The sequence below is a fragment of the Sminthopsis crassicaudata genome, chromosome 6 (assembly GCF_048593235.1).
Source record: "Sminthopsis crassicaudata isolate SCR6 chromosome 6, ASM4859323v1, whole genome shotgun sequence".
Taxonomy (NCBI): domain Eukaryota; kingdom Metazoa; phylum Chordata; class Mammalia; order Dasyuromorphia; family Dasyuridae; genus Sminthopsis; species Sminthopsis crassicaudata.
This window is the reverse complement of record NC_133622.1, coordinates 193,423,162-193,448,429: the sequence shown is the minus strand read 5'-3', so window position 1 is coordinate 193,448,429 and position 25,268 is coordinate 193,423,162. Positions and strand designations below refer to the sequence as shown.

The window sequence follows — 25,268 nt, the reverse complement described above, 5'->3', positions numbered from 1 at the left end:
TATATATCAATTTTCTAGAAAACTGAATCTACCTCCTTTAAATAACATGACTTAAAAATTTAACTACTTTGATTAAAATCTAAAAGATAAACACCCTCCTTGGCCCCTTCACTTAGACAACTTACTGAGAATAATTTCAGCTTTCTTTCATAATTATAATTATAATAAAGCTAGCATTCACATAACACTTTAAGATTTGTCAAACATCCCATCTGATCTTCACAACAATCCTAGAAGATAGATACTATTGGCATCAATCCCATTTTATAGATGAGGAAACTGAGAAAGAGAACTTACATGACTTGCCAGGGTCACACAGCTCGTGTCTGAGTCAGGTTTTGAACTCAGATCCCCCTGATTCCAGATTCAGTGTCTTATCCACTGTGCCACCTAGCTGCCTCTTGTGATTGTTCCCTTGCTACAAATATTTCATTTGATATTTACAACAATCTTATGAGATAGATACTCATCGATGAGGAAATAGAGTCTCGGAGAGCTCAAGTGTCTTACTCACTGGGTCACACACCTAGCAAGTATTTGAATGGGATTTGAACTCCTCTTCCTGTCTCCAAATCCAATACTTTATTCAGTTGTCTTGATGTCTTAGGGTCAGAATAGAGAGTATTTCCTTCCTCCACTACATGGCTTCTCCAATACATTTCTCAGTGACCCCTAAAAAAGCATCCCTACCCTGTTCCCTTCTAAAATTCTAATTTACCATACTAGGGAGAATGATCTTGGGTGCAAATTAAACTGACTAATTTGAAAAAATAGCTCTACATCCCAACCTTCATTGGCCTTATGTTCCAAAGATCCAGATGTTCCTATAGATTCAAAATAAGTTTAGATAAAATTTTGGTTGATAAGCTAAGCAAGGCCAGGGGGTTCAATGGAGGACCCCGAACCTGAGAGTCAGGGGAAGGCAGCATGGTGCTCCTTCCAGTGAAATTTGAAGCCAGAAGGACATGAGTTCAAGTTCTTGCCTGGGCAAGTGAGATCTTGAGCATATCAGCAGTTTGAGTCAGGGCTGTCAAATAGAAACAGGTCGCTAAAGTGTATATAAATCTCCCTCTGGGTATGTATTAACTTGGAAAATCATATATAATACTCTCTCTGTTTTGCTGCATTTTTATTTATTTTGTATTTATTTGTTTGTTTTATTAAATTTCCCCCAGTGACATTTTAATTTGATTCTGGTTACTTATTTGACACCTTTGCCTGAGGCAGATCATTGAAAGTTTCCACATTGATGGGAATTTGCTCATCTGGGAGTCCTCCATAATAACACAGTCACAAGTTCAGGTCCTGTAGATGCATTTGGAAATACAGTGGGGATAAAAGGCCCACTTTAGTCTTATCCCATTGTCTTTCCTATAAACCAGAGGCCTGATCCTAAGACTTAGCTCACTCTGGCATGCTCCATCCCATATACTCTGCCCAGAATTCAGAGGCTGATCCTTTGTTCTGGAGGCTCACCCCCCCTGGATCCTTCCCTAGAGCAAGGGCATGGCTAGAGACCCTATATCACCTCCTGCTAGACCTGGGAGAGATGGGGAGGAGAAAGGGAAAAGGCTAAAGCTTTGTGTATGTCTGTGCCCTCCGCCCTCAATACCCCACTTTCTCCAGGGCAATCACGAAACCAAGAAAACCAGGAGGCCATTGAACCCATCACCAGGAAGAATGCCCTGAGCCAAAGCCACAAATAACTAACTCCTAGCACCTTTGGGGAATGGGGCAGCGGGGGGATGGGGGGTGGCAAACAGTGGGGGACAGGGAAATACACCTCCCTTCTTGTCTCCGAGACACCTCAATGTGTTCAAGTGTTGCACAAGCACGGGCAGGGATAAAAAGACCATGCAATCAATCCATGTCTCCTACCCCCCTCCAGCTGTGGACTAGTGGTCCCCCCCCACTTGAGGCCCAGGAGGTGGGCAGAAAGGGAGGGGAGGAGGAAAGCTGCACAGCATCCGCCTGCTACAATTGTCTCGAAATAGAGCCAGTATTTCTCTTCGAGCATTCCCTAGGAGGAGGCTCCACGGCTCTTTACATTCTTGACTAAACGGTTATTATAAATAACAGCAATTTAACAAAAAGAAAAAAAATAAGCCCGCTTCTAACAGCCTCTCTAGAGCAATCACACCGGAGAGCACCTCTCCCAACAGGCGAGACTCTGGCTCCCTACTCCTAGTCCCACTCCCCACCCCCCCCTTCCCCAGAGAGACGCACCAAGACACTTGGCTTCAGGTTCTCTTCAAAGCTGCTGTTCCCTGCCTTCTTGTTTCTCTCTATATCTCTCTCTTTTCTCACTGTATCTCTCTGTATCTTTTTCTCTGTCCCTCTCTCCTTCCCTCCCTTCCTTTCTCTCTGTCTTACTCTGTCTCTGTCTTTGTCTCTCTCTCCTTCCTTCCTCCCTCCCTCTCTCTGTATCTCTTTTTCTCTCTGTCTCTGTCTCCTTCTATTTCTCTGCCTCCCTCTATCTCTCTGTCTGTCTTACTCTGTCTCTGTCTCTCTCTCCTTCCTTCCTCCCTCCCTCTCCCTGTAACTCTTTCTCTCTGTCTCTGTCTCCTTCTATCTCTCTGCCTCCCTCTATCTCTCTGTCTGTCTGACTCTGTCTGTCTGTCTCTCTCTCCTTCCCTCCCTTCCTTCCTTCCTCTCTTACTCTGTCTCTGTCTCTCTCTCCTTCCTTCCTCCCTCCCTCTCCCTGTAACTCTTTCTCTCTGTCTCTGTCTCCTTCTATCTCTCTGCCTCCCTCTATCTCTCTGTCTGTCTGTCTCTCTCTCTCCTTCCCTCCCTTCCTTTCTTCCTCTCTTACTCTGTCTCTATCTCACTCTCCTTCCTTCCTCCCTCCCTCTCCCTGTAACTCTTTCTCTCTGTCTCTGTCTCCTTCTATCTCTCTGCCTCCCTCTATCTCTCTGTCTCTCTGACTCTATCTGTCTGTCTCTCTCTCCCCCCTGCCTTGACATTTCTATCTCCTCTATCCAACTCCCTCATTGGTTCTCACTTTGTTATTCTCCTTTCTCACCTATTCCCCTCCTTAGCCAGAGCTCCGGGCTTCTCAGTGTCCACAGTGGGAAATATGAGAGGCATTAGTTCTGCCTTAAAGTAATTCCCCTGCCTCCATATCACAACTAAGGCATAGTCATTGATGTGGAGGAACCTGAGTATGAACTGGGAGAGGAATGAAGATCTCCTGTCACTAGCCCCAGGCTTGGGGATTATCAGAGTCGATTAAAAAGCCACAAAATAAATTCTCTTCAATCCCTTTCATGTCTCCAGCTCGACCTCTCTTGTTTTCCTCTGAGTTTCCTCCTATAATCTTCCCATTCATTCCCTCCTCCATATCTTCTTCCCAAATCATTTTCTATTTCCCCCTCCTTTCTTCCAAATAGCTCCCCACTCTGTTCCCTGCATCCTCATCATGAGACCACTCCCCATTCATTCCTTTCTCCTTCACACTCCCAAATTCTCCTTCCCCATCCCATGCCTTCCCGTTCAACAAGTATTCATCTCTCTCCTCTGCCTCTATGCAACACTCCTTCCTGAGCTGAGAGCCCGGCTCTTTCAGCCCAAACTCCAGCTTTGGTCCTAACTCACTTCTAAGGACCTCCAGGTTTGGTCCAGCAAGTCCCAGTGCAACAGCTCTGCCCCCATCCCCAACATAGGAAAAAATGATTGTGCTCCCCACCCCCCACTCCCGACATATTCCCTGAACCAAAGCCAGTGATAGGAAATCAGGAGGCTGAGGTGTTTCACTATGGAAATCCATAGTTCATTAGAATAAGGGGCCATTAACACTCAGAGGGAAAGATGAGAGATGTAGGGAAGAACAAGACTCAGGGGAAAGATATTACAGAGAAGGATGGGGGAGGAAGAGACAAGGAGGCAGAAAGTGAGACCTGAAGAAAATAAAACCAGGAGGTGTTGGGGGGAGGGCAGGGACAGGAAAAGTTGGGAGCCCTCATTCCTCGTTAGGAAGCAATGGAAATTACTAGAATTGGGGTGTGAGTTTCCCCTAAACAGGATTCCTGGATTCTCTGGTACTCAGGGTCAGGGCCAGTGATTCCGAAGAAATCCTGAGTCGTGGTTTGATGGGAAGGGGCTGGGAGAAGAAAAGAGAGGATGGATGAGGGAGATGGGGAAAGGTAGGTTGCCTCTTGGTGGGGGGGGGGGGGGAGGAAAAGCCAGTGGAAACACCCATTTGGCTGGGGAGGGGGTAGGGAAGGGAAGGGAGATTCACTGAGGCACTGCGATTAATTATTAAAGTAAATGGGAGCGTTTCCTAGCAGAGGGGCTGGACCAAAGCTGCTTACAGGAAAGTCAGCTCCCTGAGCTACTTTCAGCTCTAAGTAGCCTCTCTCTGCCCCTCCCAGCCCCTAATACACACAGCCGGGCCCGGAACATGATTTTGGAAGTCCACGAGAGGCGACTGTTCTCTCACCAAAGAAACCCAGGATTTTGCAAAGGAGAGGGTTCTAGATTTAGGACTCCAAAATGGTCTTACAAACTCTGTCCTAGGATCTCAGGTCTTCCAGCAGCCAGGCCGTGTTTGTGTTTTGGAAGTTGCGATGGGTAATAGGTGATGGAGGGCAGATTACAAGGGGAGTCAAGGGGGTTCCAGTCCCGGTCATCAAAGTTGCAAAAACCCACTGAGGCAGAGATCGTCCCTGAGTTAAAGAGAGGGCTGAGTCTCGGAGTCAGGATAGGGAAAGTGAGGAGGAGGAAGAAGAAAGAAGGAAAGGAACTCCCCCCCAAATAAGCTCAAATAGCTTCCAAAGCAGAGTCACCAGTTAGGGGCTTAGAATCACACCTCACTCAATGCATATCAAGTCTGAGAACCCTATTCTAGCCTCACATCCAGCAGAGGCACACACTCTCTGGGGTTCCCACAGTTCCATTGTTATCCCCAGACTTACAAAGAGACTCCCTCACACTCCTCCTCCCCTGCCAACCACCTCATCTCTTCTCCTTTGAGAATCTTCACTCTGGCTCAAATATGTGCCTTTCCTACAATTCCACCCCCATCCCCAAACAATTGGACTGTGCTGGGCTGGAGAGCAACCCTATTGTTTAACCAGCTCCCAGGGCTAGTGAACAGCCTAGGGCACCACACCCTGCCCCTCACATAATGATAGAAGTCCAGAATGGCTCTCTTTCCTCTGACCAAGTTAAAGAAAGGTGGTAGGAGAGTGTTCCAGACTCCGAACAAGATTACCATATCCCTGCCCCTCACAAGATCACGATCAGAATAGGAAGGAAACCTTCAAATTGAGAGTATTCCTCTGGCAGGAATTCCCTTCCCTTTTTGAATTCTCCAGTAAAATCCATCAGGTCTTCTCTTCAATGCTTTGATCTCAAAGTCTTGTGGTCCAGACTTATAAGGAAAACAAAGGTGGAGATTTGAAACCCCATGATATGGAGATTCATTGAAGGAAATGGGAAAGTTTAGCCTGAAGAAGAGGCACTTGGGAATGTGATACTGTCTTTAATGTTGCGTTTTGTTCTCCTCAGCCCCAGAGACAGAACAATCACCAATAGGTAGAAGTTCCAGATAGGTAAATTTGGCTTTACATAAGAAGAATGCCTAACAAAAGGAGGTATTTGAGAATAGAAGGGGCTGTATGGGGCAGGTAGTGAGGTCCCACTTACTAGCAGTTGTCAGTTATGTCATGACATGGTGAGGAGCTTTAACTAAGGGTTGAACTCCTAAAGTCACTTCCTGACAGGAAAAACAACAACAAAAAGCAACTCGATTTCAAGCAGAATGTGGGTGGTATCTAAAGACAGGAGCAAAGTATTACAAAAGTTCTTAGAGGAAGAAGAGATCACTTCCAACAGGGGTGGTGGATCCAGGAAAACTTCCTGGAAAAGATCTTAATTGGTCTTGAAAAAAAGAAAGGGATTTTGAGTATGGGAGCAATCTTTTAGGCAGAGGGGAGAGAGGGGGGCACAGTTGATTTGGGAAATGGCAAGTAGTTCAGTTTGGTTGGAATGTAGAATAAAAATACAAAATCTTGACATCCGGATTTACATAGATTAGGCTGGAAGGGACTACAGAAGTCATCTAATTCAGGACCTCTTGTTTTACAGACAAGGGAACTGATGTCTATCAAGGTTACACAGGTCATAGGTAACAACCATGGAATTTGAACTCAGATCCCTTGACTCCAGAGCCAGCATCTTTTCTGCTATACCACAAGCAGCAAAACATGGAGCTAGAAAGACAGGCTGGGGCTACATCATAAAGGTTTTTAGATGTCAAGCCTTTGGATCTTGTTTTTTAAGCAGTGAGGAGCTACTGAAGGTTATAAGTGAAATGACTAGATCTCAAGTCTCTAGAAATATTCCTCTAGCTCCATGTGTCATATGACTTGGGGTAGGGAAAAACTGCAGCAATGAGAACATCTAGGAGACTGCTCAAATGATCTCTAGGAAAGATCATGAAGGCCTATTTGAGGCAGGGAGCAGGGGGTGTAGAAAGGCCAGATATGAGAGTCATTACAGAAGGAGAGTCCACAGGACCTACTAAGCGATTGGGTGGGGAGTCAGAAGTCATATCAAAGTCTTATATCCTGTGTGATTGGGCTGGATATTGGTGTCACAGACAGAAGTGGGCCAGGGGAAAATCAGATTCAGGACCTAAGAGAGTGATATTTGAAGAGCCAAAGGACCATTCTGGTAGAAATTTACAGGAGGCAGTCAGAAAGATGAGCCTATAGTTTAATGGATGAGGAATGTAGATTTAGGAGCATGAGAAGTATTTATTTCTACCTGCCACTCTCCCACCCTCTCTTGTTAATGAAGCAGCTCAGTGGCACAGTCCAAACTTAGAATAAGGCAGACTGAGTTTGAAAAGTCCCTTAACCTTTCTCAGCCTCAGTTTCCTCACTGGAAAAACAAAGTAGTACCTATCTCCCAGGGTTGTTGTAAGGATCAAATGAGATAACATATATCACCTCTTTGTATATCTTAAAGCAGTACATAAATATTAGTTATCTACCTGGTAGTGCTGCTTCCAAGCCATTTCTGGGTCCCTCTGAACTCCTCAGCTGTTGGCCAAGATCTAGAGACAGCTTTTTTAAAAGCTGTAACAAAGCTGAAATACTATCAAAAGGATTGATGAGAGGAGGGCAAACCAGAACCAAAAACTTTACAAAAATTTCTATGAGTTGACAAGACCTTTTTCCTCAAGTAAGATGAGGGGCCGTGGTGATCAGAGCTTATGGGGATTTTAGCCTGAATTTCTATTTTTCCCTTTAATTGTCCCTTGAGTGATAGGAAAGAAAATCAGACTGCCAATGGCCAAGAAGTTAAAGTCAATTATTGAGTGGCAAAGACATGGAGGCAGGAAGAAGAGACTGCTCTCTCTAAAAATGCTATAATAAGATGGTTGAGGAAGGACAATTTGGCTTGAGGGAATAGCTGGGGCTGAAGGCAGGATTTCTTTTTCAATTTAGAGAGATCTGAGGAAAATTGGTAAGCAAATAAGAAAGAACCAGTGGAAAGGGTAAGATAATTGAGGGAGAAAAGATATTTGAAGGAGGCAAGCACCTGGAGAAGATGGCATTCTGATGCCCTTAGGGAAGGAGGATAGATACTTTGGGGCATCCCAGGGGCAATGAGAACATAGGGGGAGGGGAAGACTTGACCCTGTTCCATCTGTACATAGCAGCCAGCCCAGAATCAGAGACAATCCTTAAGAAGTGGTTTCTCTTATAAAGTCTCATATTTGTATATCATGTCAGAATTTTCTAAGTACCTTCCCACAACACATTTTCTCAATTGCTCTTCACAAAAGTCAATCAGCTAGAAAAGTCACAGCCTGAGAGTCCAGTTTCTGAGTTTTTTTCTACTCTAGCACACGACCTCATTCTTCCATGATACAGTGAATTCCTCCAAGCCCAATGTACCTCCTGCAGGGCAGGCCTCGGTAGACTGTAGGCAATGTCCCCAAATCAGCTCACCAACCCTTTCGAGGGTTTCTTTTACCAATGGCATGTCCCCACGAAAAGATGGATTTCTACTCCTCCTTCTCCTCCTCATCCCCACCTTTTTATTCTCTACTGGCCTAGGTCACATTCATCTCTATAGTTCTTTCAACAGCAGATATATACAACATGAGTGAGATGTTCCACATGAATGGACATGGTGGCAGATACCCATAACTGTGGGTACCAAAAACAGAGAGGTAAATGAACTATCCTTGAACCCATCACAGCGAAGCTGAATTTGCCACCCATCCTCTTCTCCCATCTTCTGGGATACGCAGAAAAGTTGAATGTGGGAAAAGAGGGGTGGTTGGGTGGGTGTTGAAGGGAAAGAATACTCCATAAGGGGAAGTAGGTTTCTCATGAGTTGGGGGAGGCAGCTGGCTAGCTAGGATCAGAGAACTGGAGCAACTGTACCTAGTACTAAGGACTCCAAATAAATATTGAGTTTGGGGTATCTTGGAGGTGGGAATAGGGTAATGATCAAGAATCCCAATTTTAGCATCCTTCCTCCTCTGATTCCCCACCCTACAAGTGCTCCCTTCCCCCACTTAATTCATTCCGTCAGCCCTAGACAACATCAAGGAAAAATAAAAAATCTCCTTTAATCCTTTCAAGACCAGCATATTGAAACTCTAAGTTCTAAGAGAAAAACACAAACATGACCAGAGATTCATTCTCACAAAAAGAAGGGGAGGAAAAGCTTCTCTTGTAATGATGAGAAGGTCCAGGTTTATTCAAACGTTCTTCCTACTGCCACCTATACCATAGATATAGACAGTTCTGCCCTCTTACCCAACAGCTGTCCAGGTTACCTAATCCTGGGATGGATAGGAGAGCAGAAAGGAGAGAGCAGAAGGTTAGCTTCAATGGGAAATCTAGAGGGTATGAACTTGTTTGCATATGTGACAACAAGTATGTTTGTCTGTGGTAGAGTGATTTCTGTGGAGCAGAGTGGTCATAAACATATATGAGTGGATACATAAACGAGTAATCATGGCAGGATAAGCAGGATAGTCCACACTGACTGCCATACTTCATGAGAGTGCACTTGTGCTTACATAGGGCCTACGGAATAAGGTTCACATGTGGGGGGCAGTTTATGCACCTGTATGCAAGTATACCCATGGGTCTGAGTGACAGCAGGCACATTCAGCCAGGCAAGCTATGAGGGAGAGGTAGGGTAGCTCCGACCAGTTTTGAAACATTGAGGATCTAGCCCCAAGTCACCGCGCTTCTCCCAGTTACCCCCAAATCCAAAGCTGCCAACAGTCCCTCTCAGCATCCCTCTGTCTTCTTTCTACCAGTCATGCTCTGTATGCACCTCACTACACAATGTCTAGCTCCCATGCTCACTGACTGCAGGAGAGGATGTGTTTCCCTTCTCCCTCTAGCCCAAGTTCAGGTGAAATCCCAACCAATGAGGAGACCAATTGACCCAAGCAAGAAGCTAGGATGGGGCTCAGATGGGAAGTGGTGAAGAGGAGGTGCATCCCTGATGAGCCAAGGAGCCACAGGGCTAAGACTTATAAGGATGCAGCTCTCCTAAGCTCAGGCAGAACTGCCACAAACAAAACAGAAAAGGCCCTGAAAATCTACGCTGCTTGCTGCAAATCCCTAAACCCTTTTCCAGCTACAAAAAGCATCCATGTGAAAAAATGCTATCGTCCCATCTCATCCTTTCCCTCCTGTACTCCTGTACTGTCTCCATCTCCCCCAAGTCTGCCTTCCTTCTCTCTCATTCTCTCTCTCCTTGAGTCTCCGAAGCAGGTGGTAAATGGGTGTCAAGAGTCCTGGAGGGGTTCTCATTGGCTATGAGCCCAACAGCTCCAGCTCTCTGACACCCTCCCATCCTCCCTGCCCCAGCACCATCACCTTCCCCCCCCCAACTCAGGAAACATTGGGAAGGCCAGTGGGAAGAAGAGCTCTAAAGAGAAGGAAGAACTGGGAAAGGAAGAATAGGCAGTATGTCCTAACAGGCTCCCCAAACCCCCATCCCTGTAAGGCTGGAGGAGGGGATGGGAGTAGGAGCAGAACGGAGCTGTCAGAAGCTTAATTCCGGAATCCTCTGGGACTTCGATCCATTATCACTCCCCGGAACTAAGGGGTCATGGACTAGAAGGCAAGGGTTAGGGAAAACCGACTTCTTTCCCCCTCCTTCCACATCCACCCCACATGCTACTACCCCCAGCGCCAGTATCAGGCGGGAGGGTTAACCCAGCTTGGGGCTCGGACCCAGCCAGATCCCCGCACAACTTCAAGAGCTGAAAGAGTCGGGGGGGACAGAGCTGGAGGGGGGAGGAAACAAGCAAAGAAGGAAAGAAGGAGAAACAGGAGTTGGAGGCGAGCTGGAGAGAGCAGTGGGACGGAGGGGAGGGGAGGGTGAAGGAAGCAAAGATCTGGGATGTTTTTGTGGGTTCGGCCGTTCCTCCCCATCCCGGTAACGTCCAGCTCCAGTCCTCTGCTGCCCCTCCGGGATAGACTCCCGTCATTCAGTACGACTCACCTCTGCGCCGCGGTGGTGGCGTCCAAGATTCCAGTGCCCTGCATCCAGGAGCGCACCGAGCCGAGGCCGGCAGGGAGCGGCTCCTCCTTCAGGCTGAGCCCTCCTCGGGGCAGGGAGTCCTGCATGGAGAACATGGGACCGCGCTGCAGGCGCCGCTCTGCCCGGCGCCCCGACGGCCCGCACACCGAGCTCCGACGAAGTTGGGGGATAGTCCCCACCCCCACCCAGTAGAGCCGAGGAGAGGCTGGCCCAGGCCAGGACGGGGCAGACAGGGCAGGGCAGGGCAGGGCCGAGCCGGGCAAGAGAGCGGCAGCGGGATGCGCCCGACTCGCGACGGCTTCTCTGCTGGCCCCAGCTCAGTGAGAGCTTGGCTCCCCGGGCCGCTCCCTCGGAGAAAGCCGACCCGCTAACAGCAGCGCAGCCTCCTCCCCCTGCACTGGGGGGCGGGGAGACAGAGGGATTCCCCCGCGGCCACTCGCCGCGAGGGGGGCCCGGAGCAGGGGAAGCAGTGGGGAACTGAAGGGGAGGGGAGAAGCAGCAGAGAGGACCTCACAGGGCCAGGATGCGAAGCACAGGAGGCAGGGACGGGGAAGAGACTCCGGTGAGGGGCAAAGTGGCAACCCCAGTGCTGAGTAGAGGGGACCCCCAATGCAATGCCCAAAGAGGGCTCTGGCAAAGCGGGGACACTCGAACTGACACAAAGTGGGGGACCCCGAGAGCTTTACAAAGTGGGGGACCCCGAAAACTCGAAGCAAAGTGGGAAATCTGCGGGTGACGCAAAGTGGGGCTCTCGGGAGTGATGCGAAGTCGGGCTGGCGGAGTAGAGGTGCAGAAAAGGAGCCCAGCAGGGAGGTTTCCAGAGGTTTGAAAGGAGAGGGATGCGAGAGAAGGAAGCAGCGCGCTGGGAGGCAGAGAGAGGGGAGAAGGCAGGAGAGAGAGGCGGGCAGAGCAGGGCAAGGCAGGGCAGGGCTGACAGGGCAGTGCAGGGCAGGGCAGGGCAGGGCAGGGCAGGGGAGGACAGAGCGGCCGGCCTCGGTGGGCTGCCTGGCGCGCCGAGTGCGGAGCGCTGATTACCATCCGGAAGGCGGAGGCAGCGGGAGCGGAGCTCGGCGGCGGCGGCGGCGGCGGCGGCAGGAGCAGCAGCAGCCGCGCGTCCCGGGGGAGCGAGGGGGGGGAGTCAAGCCCGCCGATGCCGCCGCCGCTGCCCGGGCCCCGCCCGCCCCGTCGTCCGGGCCCCTCAACCCCGCTCGGGAACACCTGGAGCAGCAGCAGCAGCAGTCCGGCCGGCTCGCCCCGGGCCCCGGCCCCGGCCCCGGCCCCGGCCCCGGCCCCGGCGCCTCCCGCGGGCCCCGGGCCGACCCCCCTCCGCGGCCGCCGCCCGCCGCTCCCGGGGGCCTGGCCGCGGGCCCGGGCCATCCCGCCGCCGCCGCCGCCGCCGCCGCCGCCGCCGCTCCCTGGGGAGCAGGGAGGGAGGAGGGAGGAGGGAGGGAGAGGGAGCGCCGGGCCCAGGGGACTGGGGGGTGGGAGGGGGGCGGGGGCGGGGCGGCTGGGCAGAGGGGCGGCCGGGGACGTGACATCACTGGGGGAGGAGCGGGAGGGCCAGGGGCGGGAGATGGGGCTTGGGGCCTGGGGCTTGGGCCAGAGCCCGGGCCAGGCCGGGGGGGGGGGTGGTGGGGGGAGCCCTGGGGAAGGAGCCAGCCCGCCCTCTGCCTTTGGCCAGGGTCTAGGAGACCAGGCCCTTGGGGAACAGTCTGGGAGGTGGGAGAATGAGCCAGTAATGGAAAGGGTAGAGGAGATAGAGGGATGGGGAAGGCGAATAGAGGGACCGTGCTGGATGGGGAAGAGGGTAGAAAGGAATCAGTTTTGCAGCAGGAAAAAAAGCTAAGGGATTGGAGGATGGGAGAGGGGTAAAGGAGGCTCATAGCTGGTAGCAAAGCAAAAAAAAAAAAAAAAAAAAAACAACTGGAATCAGAAGCAAACACTAGACTAGAGGATGAATGGAGGAGGGGGGTTAAGAACAAAGGACAAGAATCAGACAAGGGTCCCACCGAAAACAAGAAAACAGCTGCTTGGGGACCATAAAGTCAAGAATGAAGGAGAGGAGCGATCTGCAGATAAATTCATTGTGGCCTAAAGTAAGGAGAAATTAGCTTGGGAAGAGGTTCATCCTGAACCCATGGTTTGGGGAATGGGCGAAACTTAGCCCCCAACAACTCCAGGAAAAGCAACCTTAGTAATTTTCCCCTATCCCCACCCAGGAAGATGGAGCTAAATCGTGACCCTCTTATTACCCAATGGAATGGACCTCATTCTCACACCTATACTTCTACATACATACATACATACATACATACACATACACATCCCATTCTTGTCCAATAGCATAGTGGTCAGTCACACACACCCCTATTTCAACCAGTAAGAAAAGAGTTCATTTGCCACCCCCTTCCCACCCAGTAAGAATGGAGTTCAGTTATTCCATCACCCAATTCATCCAATGGTATGGAGCTTAGTCAACCCACTTCTCACCCAATGAAAAGGAGCTTAATCTCTCTCACCTCTCACCCACCTCCCAATAAGATAGCTCAGTTACACACAACCCTCCCACCCAAGGGAATGGATTAGTCATACCCATCTCATTCTCAACGGTATGGAGGTCAGTTCAGGCACACGACACTGACTCTCTTTGGGATGAAATCCTCTCAACCCAAAGGGATGGATTTCAATTGAGGCTAGTGGAATCAAGGTTAGTCATACATACATACATACATACAACTGGGACAAAGGAATGGAACTTAGTCACACACATCCCTCTCCCAGTGGAATGGAGCCCAATAGAAAAGAATTCAATCAAACCAACCCCCTTTGTACTCAGTGGGACAGAAACTCAGTGACACATACCTCTCAATGAAAGAGGACTTAGTCATACTCTCTTCAGTAGGATGAGCTCATTTACACACATACATATCTCTACCCATTGGAATGGAGGTCAGTACACAACGTTCTCGACCTGATGAGATGGAGGTCTTTACACAGTTCTTTAACCCAATGGAAAAGAGTTCAGTCACATTTCTCTCACCCAATTTATTGAATCTCAGTTCTATGAAATTTAGGCAAAACCCTATCTAATACATGCAAATTCAACGAGGGAGCCAAGTGTCTTTTTAAAATTTTTATCTTTTCATTACGTTTTAATTTTTTTTTTTTTACATTTTAAGTACTGAACCCATCACCCTCCTTCTCTTCTCACTTCACACTAGAAGGTCAGCATTAGACACAAATATAGATGTAAAACCATGCAATACATACTTCTATTTATCAATTCTTGAAGTGGATTACATCTTCCTTCATAGGTTCTTTTTAGTTGAATTGAGTATTTATAATACTCAGAATAAGTTATTCAAAATTGTTGTTAGAACAAAGGGATGCATTTACAATATACAATGTTCTCTTAGCTCTGTTCTTTTCGCTCTTACTTAATGTAAGTTGTTTTCTGTCTTTTTTCCCCCCAAAATCAACCTGTTCATCATTTATTACAACACAGTAGTATTCCATCACAAGCATATACCACAAGTTGTTTAGCCATTCTCCAAATTTGCCACCGGAAAGAGAGCTGCTACAAATATTTTAAGACACAAAAGTTCTTTGCCTTTTTTCCTAATCACCTTGGGAAACAGACCTAATAATGGTATGTCTGGGTCAGACAATATGCACAGTTTTATAACTTTTGGGCCATAATTCCAGATTGCTTTCCAAAATGGTTGGATCAGTTCACAGTTCCAAAGCCAAGTATCTCTTTTCAGTAATGTCTGCTCATTTCTTCAAATTGCATAACTCAGAGTGATTAAAAATATGAGAACAACAGAAATACCATCCTGTCAAATAGTTTTAATAACTCCCATTTATATAGCTTTCCAAATCTGAGAAAATGTTTTTTTCCCCATAAGTATTACAGTTCAAGTATTTTACAAATGAGAGAGCTGAGGCTCAGTGATTTGTTCATTAGTTACTAAGTGGCAGAACCTGATCTCAAAACCAGGTCTTAAAACTACAAGGCCAATGTTCCTTCCATACTGCCTCTAAAATGGTATACTCAAAATATATTTGTTTGAAATGGACTGGTGCCCCAAAACATTCCAGTTTGTTTTAATAATTCATTATCATTCATGAATTTGTCTAAGGTTTTCTTATATTTGTTTATATTATTTTCAATCTAAATACTACCTCTCAGAGCAGCAACTTCTAGAATTTATACATTCTAGCCAAAGGTAGCATATGGTTATTCAGTCATCTCTGATTCTTCATGACCATATTTGGGGTTTTCTTGGCAAAGATACTGAAATAGTTTGCCTTTTCCTTTTCCAACTTATTTTACAGATGAGGAAACTGAGGCAAACAGGATTAAGTGACTTACTTAGAATCACACAGTTCATAAATGGCTGAGGCCAGATTTAAACTCAAGAAATCTTCCTGCATCTTCCTGGCCCAGCTCCTTATCCACGGTACCACCTCTCTACAAAGATAAGTATACATACTATAAGAGCATAGGTCTTTTGTAGAAAAGGAGCCAGAAGACTAACTATAAAAAATGGCCCAGTGATATTTTTATAAGGTACAAGTTAGTTGTATGAATTTTAAAAGGGAACAAATAAAAAGAAATAGGATAAAGAAAGATAGATAGACCATGCCTCAGTCAGTCCATTGTAGAAAGGAGACAGATTTAAAGAGGAGTTCAGCTTCTATTGAATAGAGGAGAAGAAGGAGGGAGCTGGAGAAAAAGGAGCTGAAAGAAGCCAGATTTGTAGAACCAAAACATTTCTAAAATTGAGGTGTTTTGCCAGGACTGCTATCTCTAGCTAGGGGTTCAAACTAGCCAAAAAAAAAACCAACCTAAAGAAAAATTACATATCTGTTTATACTACTTCCAGAGTGGAGAAGGGATATTTATAACAGGAAAACATATTGGACAAACAAGTCAGTAGCAGAATGAGGTATTAGAGTGAAACATTTCCATGAATACTACTACAAGTGGAAGCTTGTCTAGGGATGTTTTCAAATGATACAGTTGCAAATGCCCAGAACTACTTAAATGCAGGGACTATTTCATTGTTGTCTTTGTATCTCCAGTGCCTAGCACATTATAGGCACTTAATAAATGGTTTTCATTGATTTTTTTGATTGATCCACTGTCCTCTACTCTTGAGTCTACTGCCCCCTTGTCCTTTCAAAAGTCATGCCTTGCAAAACCCTGAAACACCCTCATTATCTGCCTTCCCTTTTCTTAAACAAGTGCCACTGAATTCTGTTAAAGAAAGTCAAAAACCCATGTTGACAAAGTCACAAATCCATGTTGACTAAGTCCATTATAAATTGATGTTGTCCAATCTCAATTGTGCCATAAATACTGTGTGGTCATTCTTTTATTTTTCCCTGATTGACTATTATGATCTGAAATAGAGGTTCCAATGTTATTCTTCTCCCCTCAAGCCTCCTGCACTATTTTCCATCCCATCCCTCCAAGTAGAGGAGTTTTGCCTTCTAATTTACTAAGAAAATTGAGGCCAACAGCCAAGAGCTCCTTATCCTTCCCTACTACGTATCTCAAAACTCCTCTAATAGCTTTTATGTGATTACTCATTCTTTTTTCTTTCACACCAGGCTTACAAAAAGAGGGAGGCTCGGTCCCTTTCCATTGTCTGTCTCTATCGGCAGCCCCACCATTTTCCCAGTAACCTGAGTACAACCTCTGACTTTTCCCTCTCCCTCATACCCCATCTCCAGTCAATTATCAATTCCCATTGACTCTTCATTCATCACAGCTCTCCTATCCAGAGTACTGGAGCCAGTTAGTTAGTATCAGTCAATTGTTTGATTTTCAGAGCATTTACACATAGAAAATCAACAAAGGATATAAATCAGGATTTGATTTATAGGGTTTTTTTTTCATTGTCTAAACTTTAAAAAGTGATTGAGAAAATACTAATAGTGCAAATTAAAGTTAAAATTGTCATGTGTCCTTTTTTGTTCAGAAAGCCAATTTTTAACATTTACCAGCACATGCTTGTACCTGATCTTTCCTTGATATTTTACTATTAACCTAGTCCTTCATGACATAGCTCTATCACTATACCAGACCCTTAAATGAATTTCCTATTTTATTTTCCTACCTGCCTGAATATTATTGTCACATTAATCTTCAAGCTTTCCTCTTGCTTTCCTATTTGAAAACTTTCAGTAGCTATATATTTCAACTAAGTCCTCACTATTGCATGAAAATCTTTTTTTTTTTTTATTATCCACTAATTAACTCTATTACAATTCTCATGGCATATGTTCCAAAACTTCCCTTCTCTCCTCAAACTTCCCACACCACTAGCTCCCTATATCCATCTCAACAGAGTACGGTGACGCTTGCCTTGCAGAAAAAAACAAAAAACAGAGGCCATCTATTTATGAGCGTCCTCTTTTCCCTTTACCTTAAAATTCTATCACTTAATCCCTAATCTCTTCTGACTCGGGATTTCCCCCCCCCCTGCCTATAATGCTTTCTCTCCTCATTGCTACTTCCTGGATTCCTTCTTTTAGATCACAGTTAAAATCCTGTTTTCTAATATAGTAAGCCTTTTCCAATACCTCTTGATTTCAGTGTCTTCCTTAGGTTAATTATTTCCTATTTATTTTGTATATAGCTTGTTTGTGCATATTTGCTCATTGTCTCATCATTAGTGAGTTCCTTGAGGGCAGGATTTTTGTCTCTTTTTATATTCCCTGGTGTTTAGTTCTGTGCCTAGTAGTCATATTTATTGACTGACTGAACCCAACTCTTTTTTTTTCCCCTGAAGGAATTGGGGTTGAGTGACTTGCCTGACTTCAGGGCTGGTGCTCTATCCACTACATCAACTAGCTGCCCCTCAACTCTTTTTCTTTTTCTTTTTTTCATTTGCTAAGGCAATTGGGGTTAAGTGACTTGCCCAGGGTCACACAGCTGGGAAATGTTAAATGTCTGAGGTCAAATTTGAACCCAGGTCCTCCTGACTTCAGGGCTGGTACTCTATCCACTACACCACCTAGCTGCCCTTCAACTCTTTTTCTAAATCCAGCTCTCCACTGACATTTCCCTTTCCATTGAGGACACCACCATTCTCCTAATCACCTATTCCTGAAACTCCAGTGTCATCATTGACTCTTCTCCTTCCCCTGGTCTCCCTCTGTCCTGAAGCTAATCAGTTGCCAAGTCTTGCCAATTCTATCTTTACATCATTTCTTGAATCTGTTCCCTTCTTTCCCCTTGCACAGCCACCACACCCTGGTTCAGGGCATCATTATTTCTTACCTGGACAATCCCAATAAAGTCTTTATTGAGTACTTTCAATCCTCCATGGAAAATTGAGTGGATGCCCATCATTTGGGGAATGACTAAACAAGTTATATTACATGAATATAATGGAATATTCTTGTTCTATAAGAAATGATCAGCAGGATGACTTCACAAAAGCCTGCAAAGGCTTATATGAACTGATACTGCGTGAAATCAATAGAACCAGGAGAACATTGTACACAGTAACAACAAGATTATGTGATGATCCACTGTAATGGACTTGGCTCTTTTCAACACTGAGGTGATCCAAAGCAGTTTCAATAGACTTGGGATGAAAAGTGCCATCCACATCCAGAGAGAGAACTATGGTGATTGAATGTGGCTAGTAACATAGTATTTTCACCTTTTTGTTGTTTGTTTTCTTTCTCGTGTTTTTTTCCCTTTTTATCTGATTTTTCTTTCACAGCATGATGAATATGGAAATATCTTTAGAAGAATTGCACATATTTAAGCTAAAAAAAAAAAAGAAACCTCCATGAAGTTGTCAAATAACTTGGAGCATGTCATTCCTCTGCTCTTCAGCAGTCTCTCTATTGCCTCTAAGATAAAATAGAAACTCCTTTTGGTATTTCTAGGTCTTCACCATCTAGTTCCAGCCTACTTTTCCCGAATTATTATGCTCTACTTTTCAACCACACTGACCTATTTGTTATTTCATGAATTCGAATCATTCATTTGCCCTCTCCACACTTTTTCATAGATTGTCCCTCATGTTTAGAATACATTCCCTCTTCACTTCCTCTTCATTTCCTTCATGTGTCAGTTCAAGTGTCTCCTTCAGGAGGCAAAAGACGGCATCAGATCTTTAAAAAAAAATTCTTCAAGACAATATAATCATTGTCCTTTATGACTGCTCTTTCCTGGCCTTTGAGCTCTTCATCCTTCCCTGTTCCTTTAGCCCCTAAAAAAAAGTTCGGGGGAGAAAAGCAGTACTTGAGGCTCTTAGAAGCTGCTGCAGCAAGTATTACAAGTGTAAAGATAACTGACGGTACAAAATAATAAACAATGATGAAGGTGTTGGACTATTTTATCTTTAAGCCCTTTTTTTCCTCCCCTGTGATCCTAGATACCACATGAGGGCTGAAAACAACTAGAGCTTAGGGGTCAATTCCAACTAGGGTGATCATGGAAAGCTGTGCCAGGAAGCTGCTGCATCCATTGAATTTTAAATGATGGGAAGAATTTAGATGGATGGACAAGAGAGAGGAGGGAATTTCATACAATGGGAAGTACATAAACAAAATAGACAGGTGGGAAATACACCATATGTTCTATGAGCAATAAATAAACCAGTTTAATTGAAGATTTTGTGTAGGAAATAAAGCTGGAAAGGTTGTATGGGAAGAGACTATGAAGGGTCTTGAATGCCAGGCTAATGAGGTTGAACTTTCTCTTGCAGGAGTGCCAGTAAAGGCTTTTGAACAGCTGTGAGAGTTTAAAAAGTATTTGAGGAAGATTATTTTGGCTGTGTTTTGGTCTTGTTTCTCTAATTATATTGGAAACTCACTGAGGACAAGAACGGTAGGTTCTATAATTCTTAGCACTTAGCAGATTTTGAAAATTTTTTCTTGTTGAAAAGGGTAACAACCTAAAACTTATATGAAAGTCATATATTTGAAAAATACTAAGAAAACAGCCTACAGAAAAAAAGCACTTGAGTAATAAAGAGGACATGTTTTTCAGAAGCTAATTTGCATATGACTGACTTAAGAACTTTGGAGTGAATAGGTGGGAAATCCAAACCTCAGAATTCTTTTGTGATTATTAGACAAATGTACATTGCCTAGCTATGGCTTAGCTAGAATAAATGATGACTTGGTTAATCTGCTTGAGCTACAAGTGAAGCCTCTTATTGAAAGGACTAAGTTTTGAAACAGGGAGGGTGGGTTGGGAAAAGATCTGATAGAAGAAAGGACTTTGCCTCCCTTTCCTCTGCACCTTTCCCTCCCTCTCCCCTTCTCCACTACCTCCCCCCCTCCATTTCCTGAGAGCCGGCAGCACAAACCCAAACTGCCTCAGAACTCTACCAAGGAAGTAGAACTGGAAAACTGCAAATTTCAGGCTAAAAGTCTCTTCTCTTTCTGAAAGAGTGTAGCACAACCTCAGCAATGAAGAGGAGTCTGTCTGGCTTATCAGTGGAGCAGTCCAGCCTCAAAGGAGCCCAGCTTAACAATAAAGCTACCCTTCCAACACTGACACCATGACTATCAATGAAAATTTGTGCAGACTGCTCCTGAGAAAAAGGAAGAACCTCAAGTCCTGCAGATGTAGGGGATAGGAGATTTGGCTTTTCACTGTAATCATCATCAGCATCATTTATAAAATGACTACAATGTCCCAAAGGGCAACAAGATAACTAGTACATAGAGTATCAGGCCTAAAGTCAGGAAGATCTTATCTGGCCTCAGACACCTACCAGCTGTGTGACCTTGAGCAAGTTACTCAATTCCATTTGCCTCAGTTTCTTCATCTGTAAAATTATACAGAGAAAGAAATGATAAACCACTCCATCATTTTTGCCAAGAAACCTCCAAATGGGGTCACAAAGAGTCTGAAAGGATTGAACAACAACTATGTGCCAAGCACTGTGCTAAGCATTTTACAAATATTATTTCATTTGAACCTCCCAACAACCCTTTAAAGTAGATGCTGTTATCCTTATTTTGCAGTTGAGGAAACAGAGACAAATCATACAGCTAGTAATTATCTAAGGCCAAATTTGAACTCAGCTCTACTTAATGATAGACCCAGTGCTTCACCCAGCTGCCTCTCACCACTTCTGTAAGAAGTGTCTATATCACTGCACAAGTCCACATCCAGAGATGATCAATAAACTATTAAAATGAATAATTGCTAACGTTATTTTAGTTCTGCTTTCACCTCTTAAAATATTTCACTCTCGCCATCTCTCCCATGTTAGCACATGGATTACTGCTATTTTAATACACATAACATTAAAGTAAATATAGAGATGCACCGAGATGGGCTTCCATTTATTCATTTCAGTATAAAAAAAATAATATCTACCTCACAGGGTTGTTGTGAAGATCACATGAGATCATATTTTCAAAGTGCTTAACACTGTGCCTAGCACAAAGTAGGCACTTAATAAATGCTGTCCCTTTCCCTCTGTGGATATTCTCCATTCACTCCCTTGATTCATAGAATATTAGAGTGGGGGCAAGGACAAAGTTGGAAAACTTTCATGGAGTACCTTTGGGGATAAAGGAAAGCAGACCCTCCCAGGCTCACCCAGTCAAATTACTAAGCATTATTACTTAGAGCCTACAGCAGGATCTAAGTCACAATTGATCTCCCCCATGAAACCAGGTTCAATCCTTTGTGATCCTGCAGGTGGCTCTCCTTCCTGCTACATTAATGCTATTTCACCTCCACCTGGAAAAAGAGGATCATAAATTATTTATGGACCTTTTATAATATCCTCTGTCACAAATGATCCAGTGCCTAATGCCTTTGCCACAGAAAAGTCCTAGAATCTGTTCTACCTTGTTCCACCCTGAATCATCTAGGCAGAGATTTTAAAAGGCAGAGAAAGAGAGAAGCAAAAGTCCCCCAGGTTACATCTGTATAGTGTTTTAGTGTTAAATGTATTTTATAACCAACTGAGTGTAATTGATGGCTTTCCCCAGGAGCACACTCAGTTGCCATTCTTGGAGACCATACAGAAGCTGGGGGGGGGGGGGGAATGCCATAATTTCCAGTCGGGTATGAATCATCTATGAGAATTCCCAACTGGTTCCTGGGCCAGAGTTGAAATCTCAGGATACTATTAAAACAAGAGACAGTTTCCATATAGCACTGTCTCATCAACAGCTATACTAGCAACAAAGTGTGATCCATTGAGAGATGGACAAAGAGGGTCCCACCTGCATGATGACCTTACTCACATGGCACTAGTGGAGCTTCCACCAGGACTGGCTGCTTTTGCCTCTCTTTTGTGTTTCCTTTTATTGAGTAGGTGACTTTGTGAGTGTCAAAAAGTTTAGAAGTATGTCATTGCAGCAATGGTATCATCTCCTAGAATGGTAATGGCAATACGATTCACCAAAATGGTAGCAGACATATGTGCTTTGGAGAGAGGTCACCAGAAAAAGGACCGGCCAGTTTGGCCATTTCAGTGACAGATCAATATTTATTGGAAGCTGATGAGACATTGCCAAGCAAGGTGAGATGAAATGGTCAATTAACAGCCTTGCAGATTACATCATGTCTTGATAAGGCTTAAATAGCATTCTCCCAAGAGATTATAACCATAGTTAAATTAATTAAAATCATAAGGTAAGTTCCTGTTTAAATCATTCTGTTTATGTGTACTGTTATTATTCTAAGTCTAACATTGCTTTCCATGTAGGAATAAAATAACCAGATCCACACAAAATTCATATTGTATATTGGCCATCTCTCTTTTATTTTTTTTTACTGACTTTTTAAACAACTCTTTGCATTTTGAGGCTGTGACTGTTGTTATAATTAGCAACTTTTCTCAAGACAAGGAGGTGATCATTTATTGATCCAGTAAATATGAGAATAAGAATATGATTCCCCTCATTATCTCTGAATTCCTCAACAATGAATTCAATGAGGACTGCATCTTTGGATACAGCCAGAAAGGAGAAAGACTTTCAGCCCCTGTACTCCCTGCAGTAGCTGGTTCCACTAGGCTAAATCATTCCCAGATTGAACTAGATAACATTGACTTACTCTGAATAGATAAGAGTAACATCACTTTCAATAACCCCATCCACAGAAACTATGGATATTGTTACAAATTCTTTAAGAGGGAATAAAATCTTGGGGAAAGACAGTTTAACTGTCTTCTGAAAAGAGTTAGCTATCAGTATGAAAGAGACTTCATGTGGCACAGAGAGAAAGGGACTAGGATTTAGTGGAGTGAGTGACAAAATCTATCCCTAGCTGGGCTACATCAAAGTAATTTTGAAGTTTCTCTTTTTTTTTTTTTTTTTTTTTTGTCTGTTGCTTCTTTTTTTAATTTTTTTAGAGACTTGTTAGTGTCAACAGGGAAGAGGACCTTATGGCTCTGGGGTATTCTGATCAATTTTATAGAGAGTCAGCATAAATTGGTTGTAATTCCACTTTATTTAAAGCAAAGGCTGGATGTCATAAGCCAAAAAGCTGAGACTTAATATCTGCATGCTCGGACCATCCATGCAGTCTGTGCAGAGGCTCTCAGGGGAAAATGGTATAGAAGTGCTAGTACTCAATGTCCTGAGAGTATTAGCACTTCAAACTCAGAAGTGGGTCTTGAAAAGTTGAGCTTTAGTGACTCTCCAATGCCAGAAAAATGGAAGGACCAGTAGAAATAGAAGTTCAGAAAGAGAACAAATGCGTTCTCATTACATGAGTGGGATGTGGGATTATACTTAAGGAGCCACTCATAGAAAATAACTTACTGGCTCCCAACTGTTTTGAAAACAATCAGGAAGATTCCTTTGTCTGTGGTAGAATAGCCCTGAAACCATCTAAAAGAGACACCAGTTAATGGCATCATTTTGGCCCTATTAATGGACTGATATTCCAATATATATCACCCATAAAAACTGTGCAGATGAAAAGGGGATGGAGAAGATAAGTAAGTTTGGGACTATCAGGCTCTGAACAGATGAACTAAAAGGGACAAGTGCACAATTCCAAGAATCTAAGATCCCATTTCCTCTTAAAGATTTAGTATTGTAACATCTCTGTGCCATGGGCTATTAAGCCGATGTTACAGAAATGTATTGAAATTCACTAATAATAGATTCATAATGGATTCCTAAAGAAAGTTATGGATGTTTTTGGTAATTTGAACCATACATTATTTGTGGAGAGGAACTCTATGTAATATGGTTCTACCTCACAGTGGCCCTTGATGGCTCAATGATAGCATTCCTTGTTCCCAGGCTCCTCTGGGGGACAGTATTTCCCGATGTTCCATCCTATTCTGCTTCAGAGATCTGGCCAGGGAACTGGAAATTAATAAGTGGGTGATGATGTTGACTAAGGCAGGAGAAAAGAAACCTCTTTCTGGATACTTGAGAGATGGCAGCAAATTGCTCTGTCCAAGGTCTAGATCCTTTTATGAATCTAATTTTTTGGGGAAAAAACTGGATAAATTTTTTATAAGGAAGAAATTCTAGGCATAGGAGACAGATTGTGAATGGGGAAAGCAGATGGAAGGGAACTATGGGGAGGATTAGTAAGGATGTGGGGATGATGTGAACATGAGAAGGTGCTAGATGGAAATGGATCATGTCCCCAGCTAGCCCAATTCTGGGACTCCTGAGTTTCAATTCTATCTGTCTCAGCTGTGCCAGCTCTCCCCTTCCAGACTTATTCCATGTCAGTGCCCTTCCCACCCTTCTATTCTAGCCAAAATGGGTTATCAAGATAAACGATCTGGCACAGCAGAGAGAGGGCCAGCAACCACCACCATCCAGTTTGGGATTTAACCTCAGATACCTTTTAGGTATGTAACTTTGGATAAATCACTTGAATTCTATCAACCTCAATTTTTTATCTGTAAAATGGGGGATAACAGCATCTATTTCCCAGCATCATTTCTTCTTCCCTTCTCCATCAAATCCTGTCTACTTACTGATAATCAGTTATGGAGTCCCATTTATCCTTCTTCCTTAAATCAGAGGGCGTCAGACCTAGAAACTCTGCCCCAGTCCTCCAGACCAGCCCTGACTGAGCAAGTAGCCCTTCTCTTACAGACCCAACAAGTAAGTATTCAAGCATTTGTGGGAGAACTCATTACTTCCTCTCATGCTTAGGAAGTTGCTTCTTACATAGAAGGTATGTTGGACTCAATAGCTTCTACCCATCGCTCCTAGCTTGGCCTTCTGAAGTTCTTAACTCTCTTCCAGAGTGAACCTTTTCCCAGCTAAAATTCCCAATTCACAGAATCATAGACTTGAAACTTGAAGGGATCTCAGATTTTACATAAAATTTACAATTTTATAAATAAAGAGACTGACTTGATTAAACCACATAGGTAGTAAACGACAGGACAGGGATTTGAATTCAGGTTTCTCTGACTCTAAATCCTGCATACTTTACACTTCATCATAATACCTCTCAAAGTATTTTCAACTAGTCTTCCTAACCATGAGTTCAAAGATTTTCACCGTCCTGGGTCCTTACTTCTCGATCCTCCCCAACTTAGCAGTGTCCTCCCTAAAATGGAGTTTGAACAAAATATTCCAGACATGATCTGATTAGACCAGAGCACAGCAGTGTGACAGTTATCTTCCTCATGTTGGACACTTTGCCTTTCTTAATAGCAGCTTTCTGGGCTGCTATATCAAAACACTGATTCATTGGGAGCTGGCAGTGTGCAAAAACCTACAAGTGAATTACTATCTAGTCCTACTTC

General features: G+C 44.3%; 1 protein-coding gene across 3 annotated transcripts in view; it reads right to left on the bottom strand.

The window, feature by feature from the left end:
• EBF4 (EBF family member 4) overlaps nt 1–11,907 on the bottom strand; it is a 98,031-nt gene extending 86,124 nt beyond the window's left edge. For 2 of the 3 annotated variants that reach the window (XM_074274274.1, XM_074274275.1), the window contains exon 1: nt 10,492–10,625. In XM_074274274.1, the coding sequence (XP_074130375.1) occupies nt 10,492–10,625 (134 nt within the window). Of the gene's footprint in view, nt 1–10,491; nt 10,626–11,565 lie in introns of those variants that run through there. The other variant, XM_074274273.1, reaches the window with a different exon arrangement.
• Between the last annotated feature and the right edge of the window lie 13,361 nt (nt 11,908–25,268).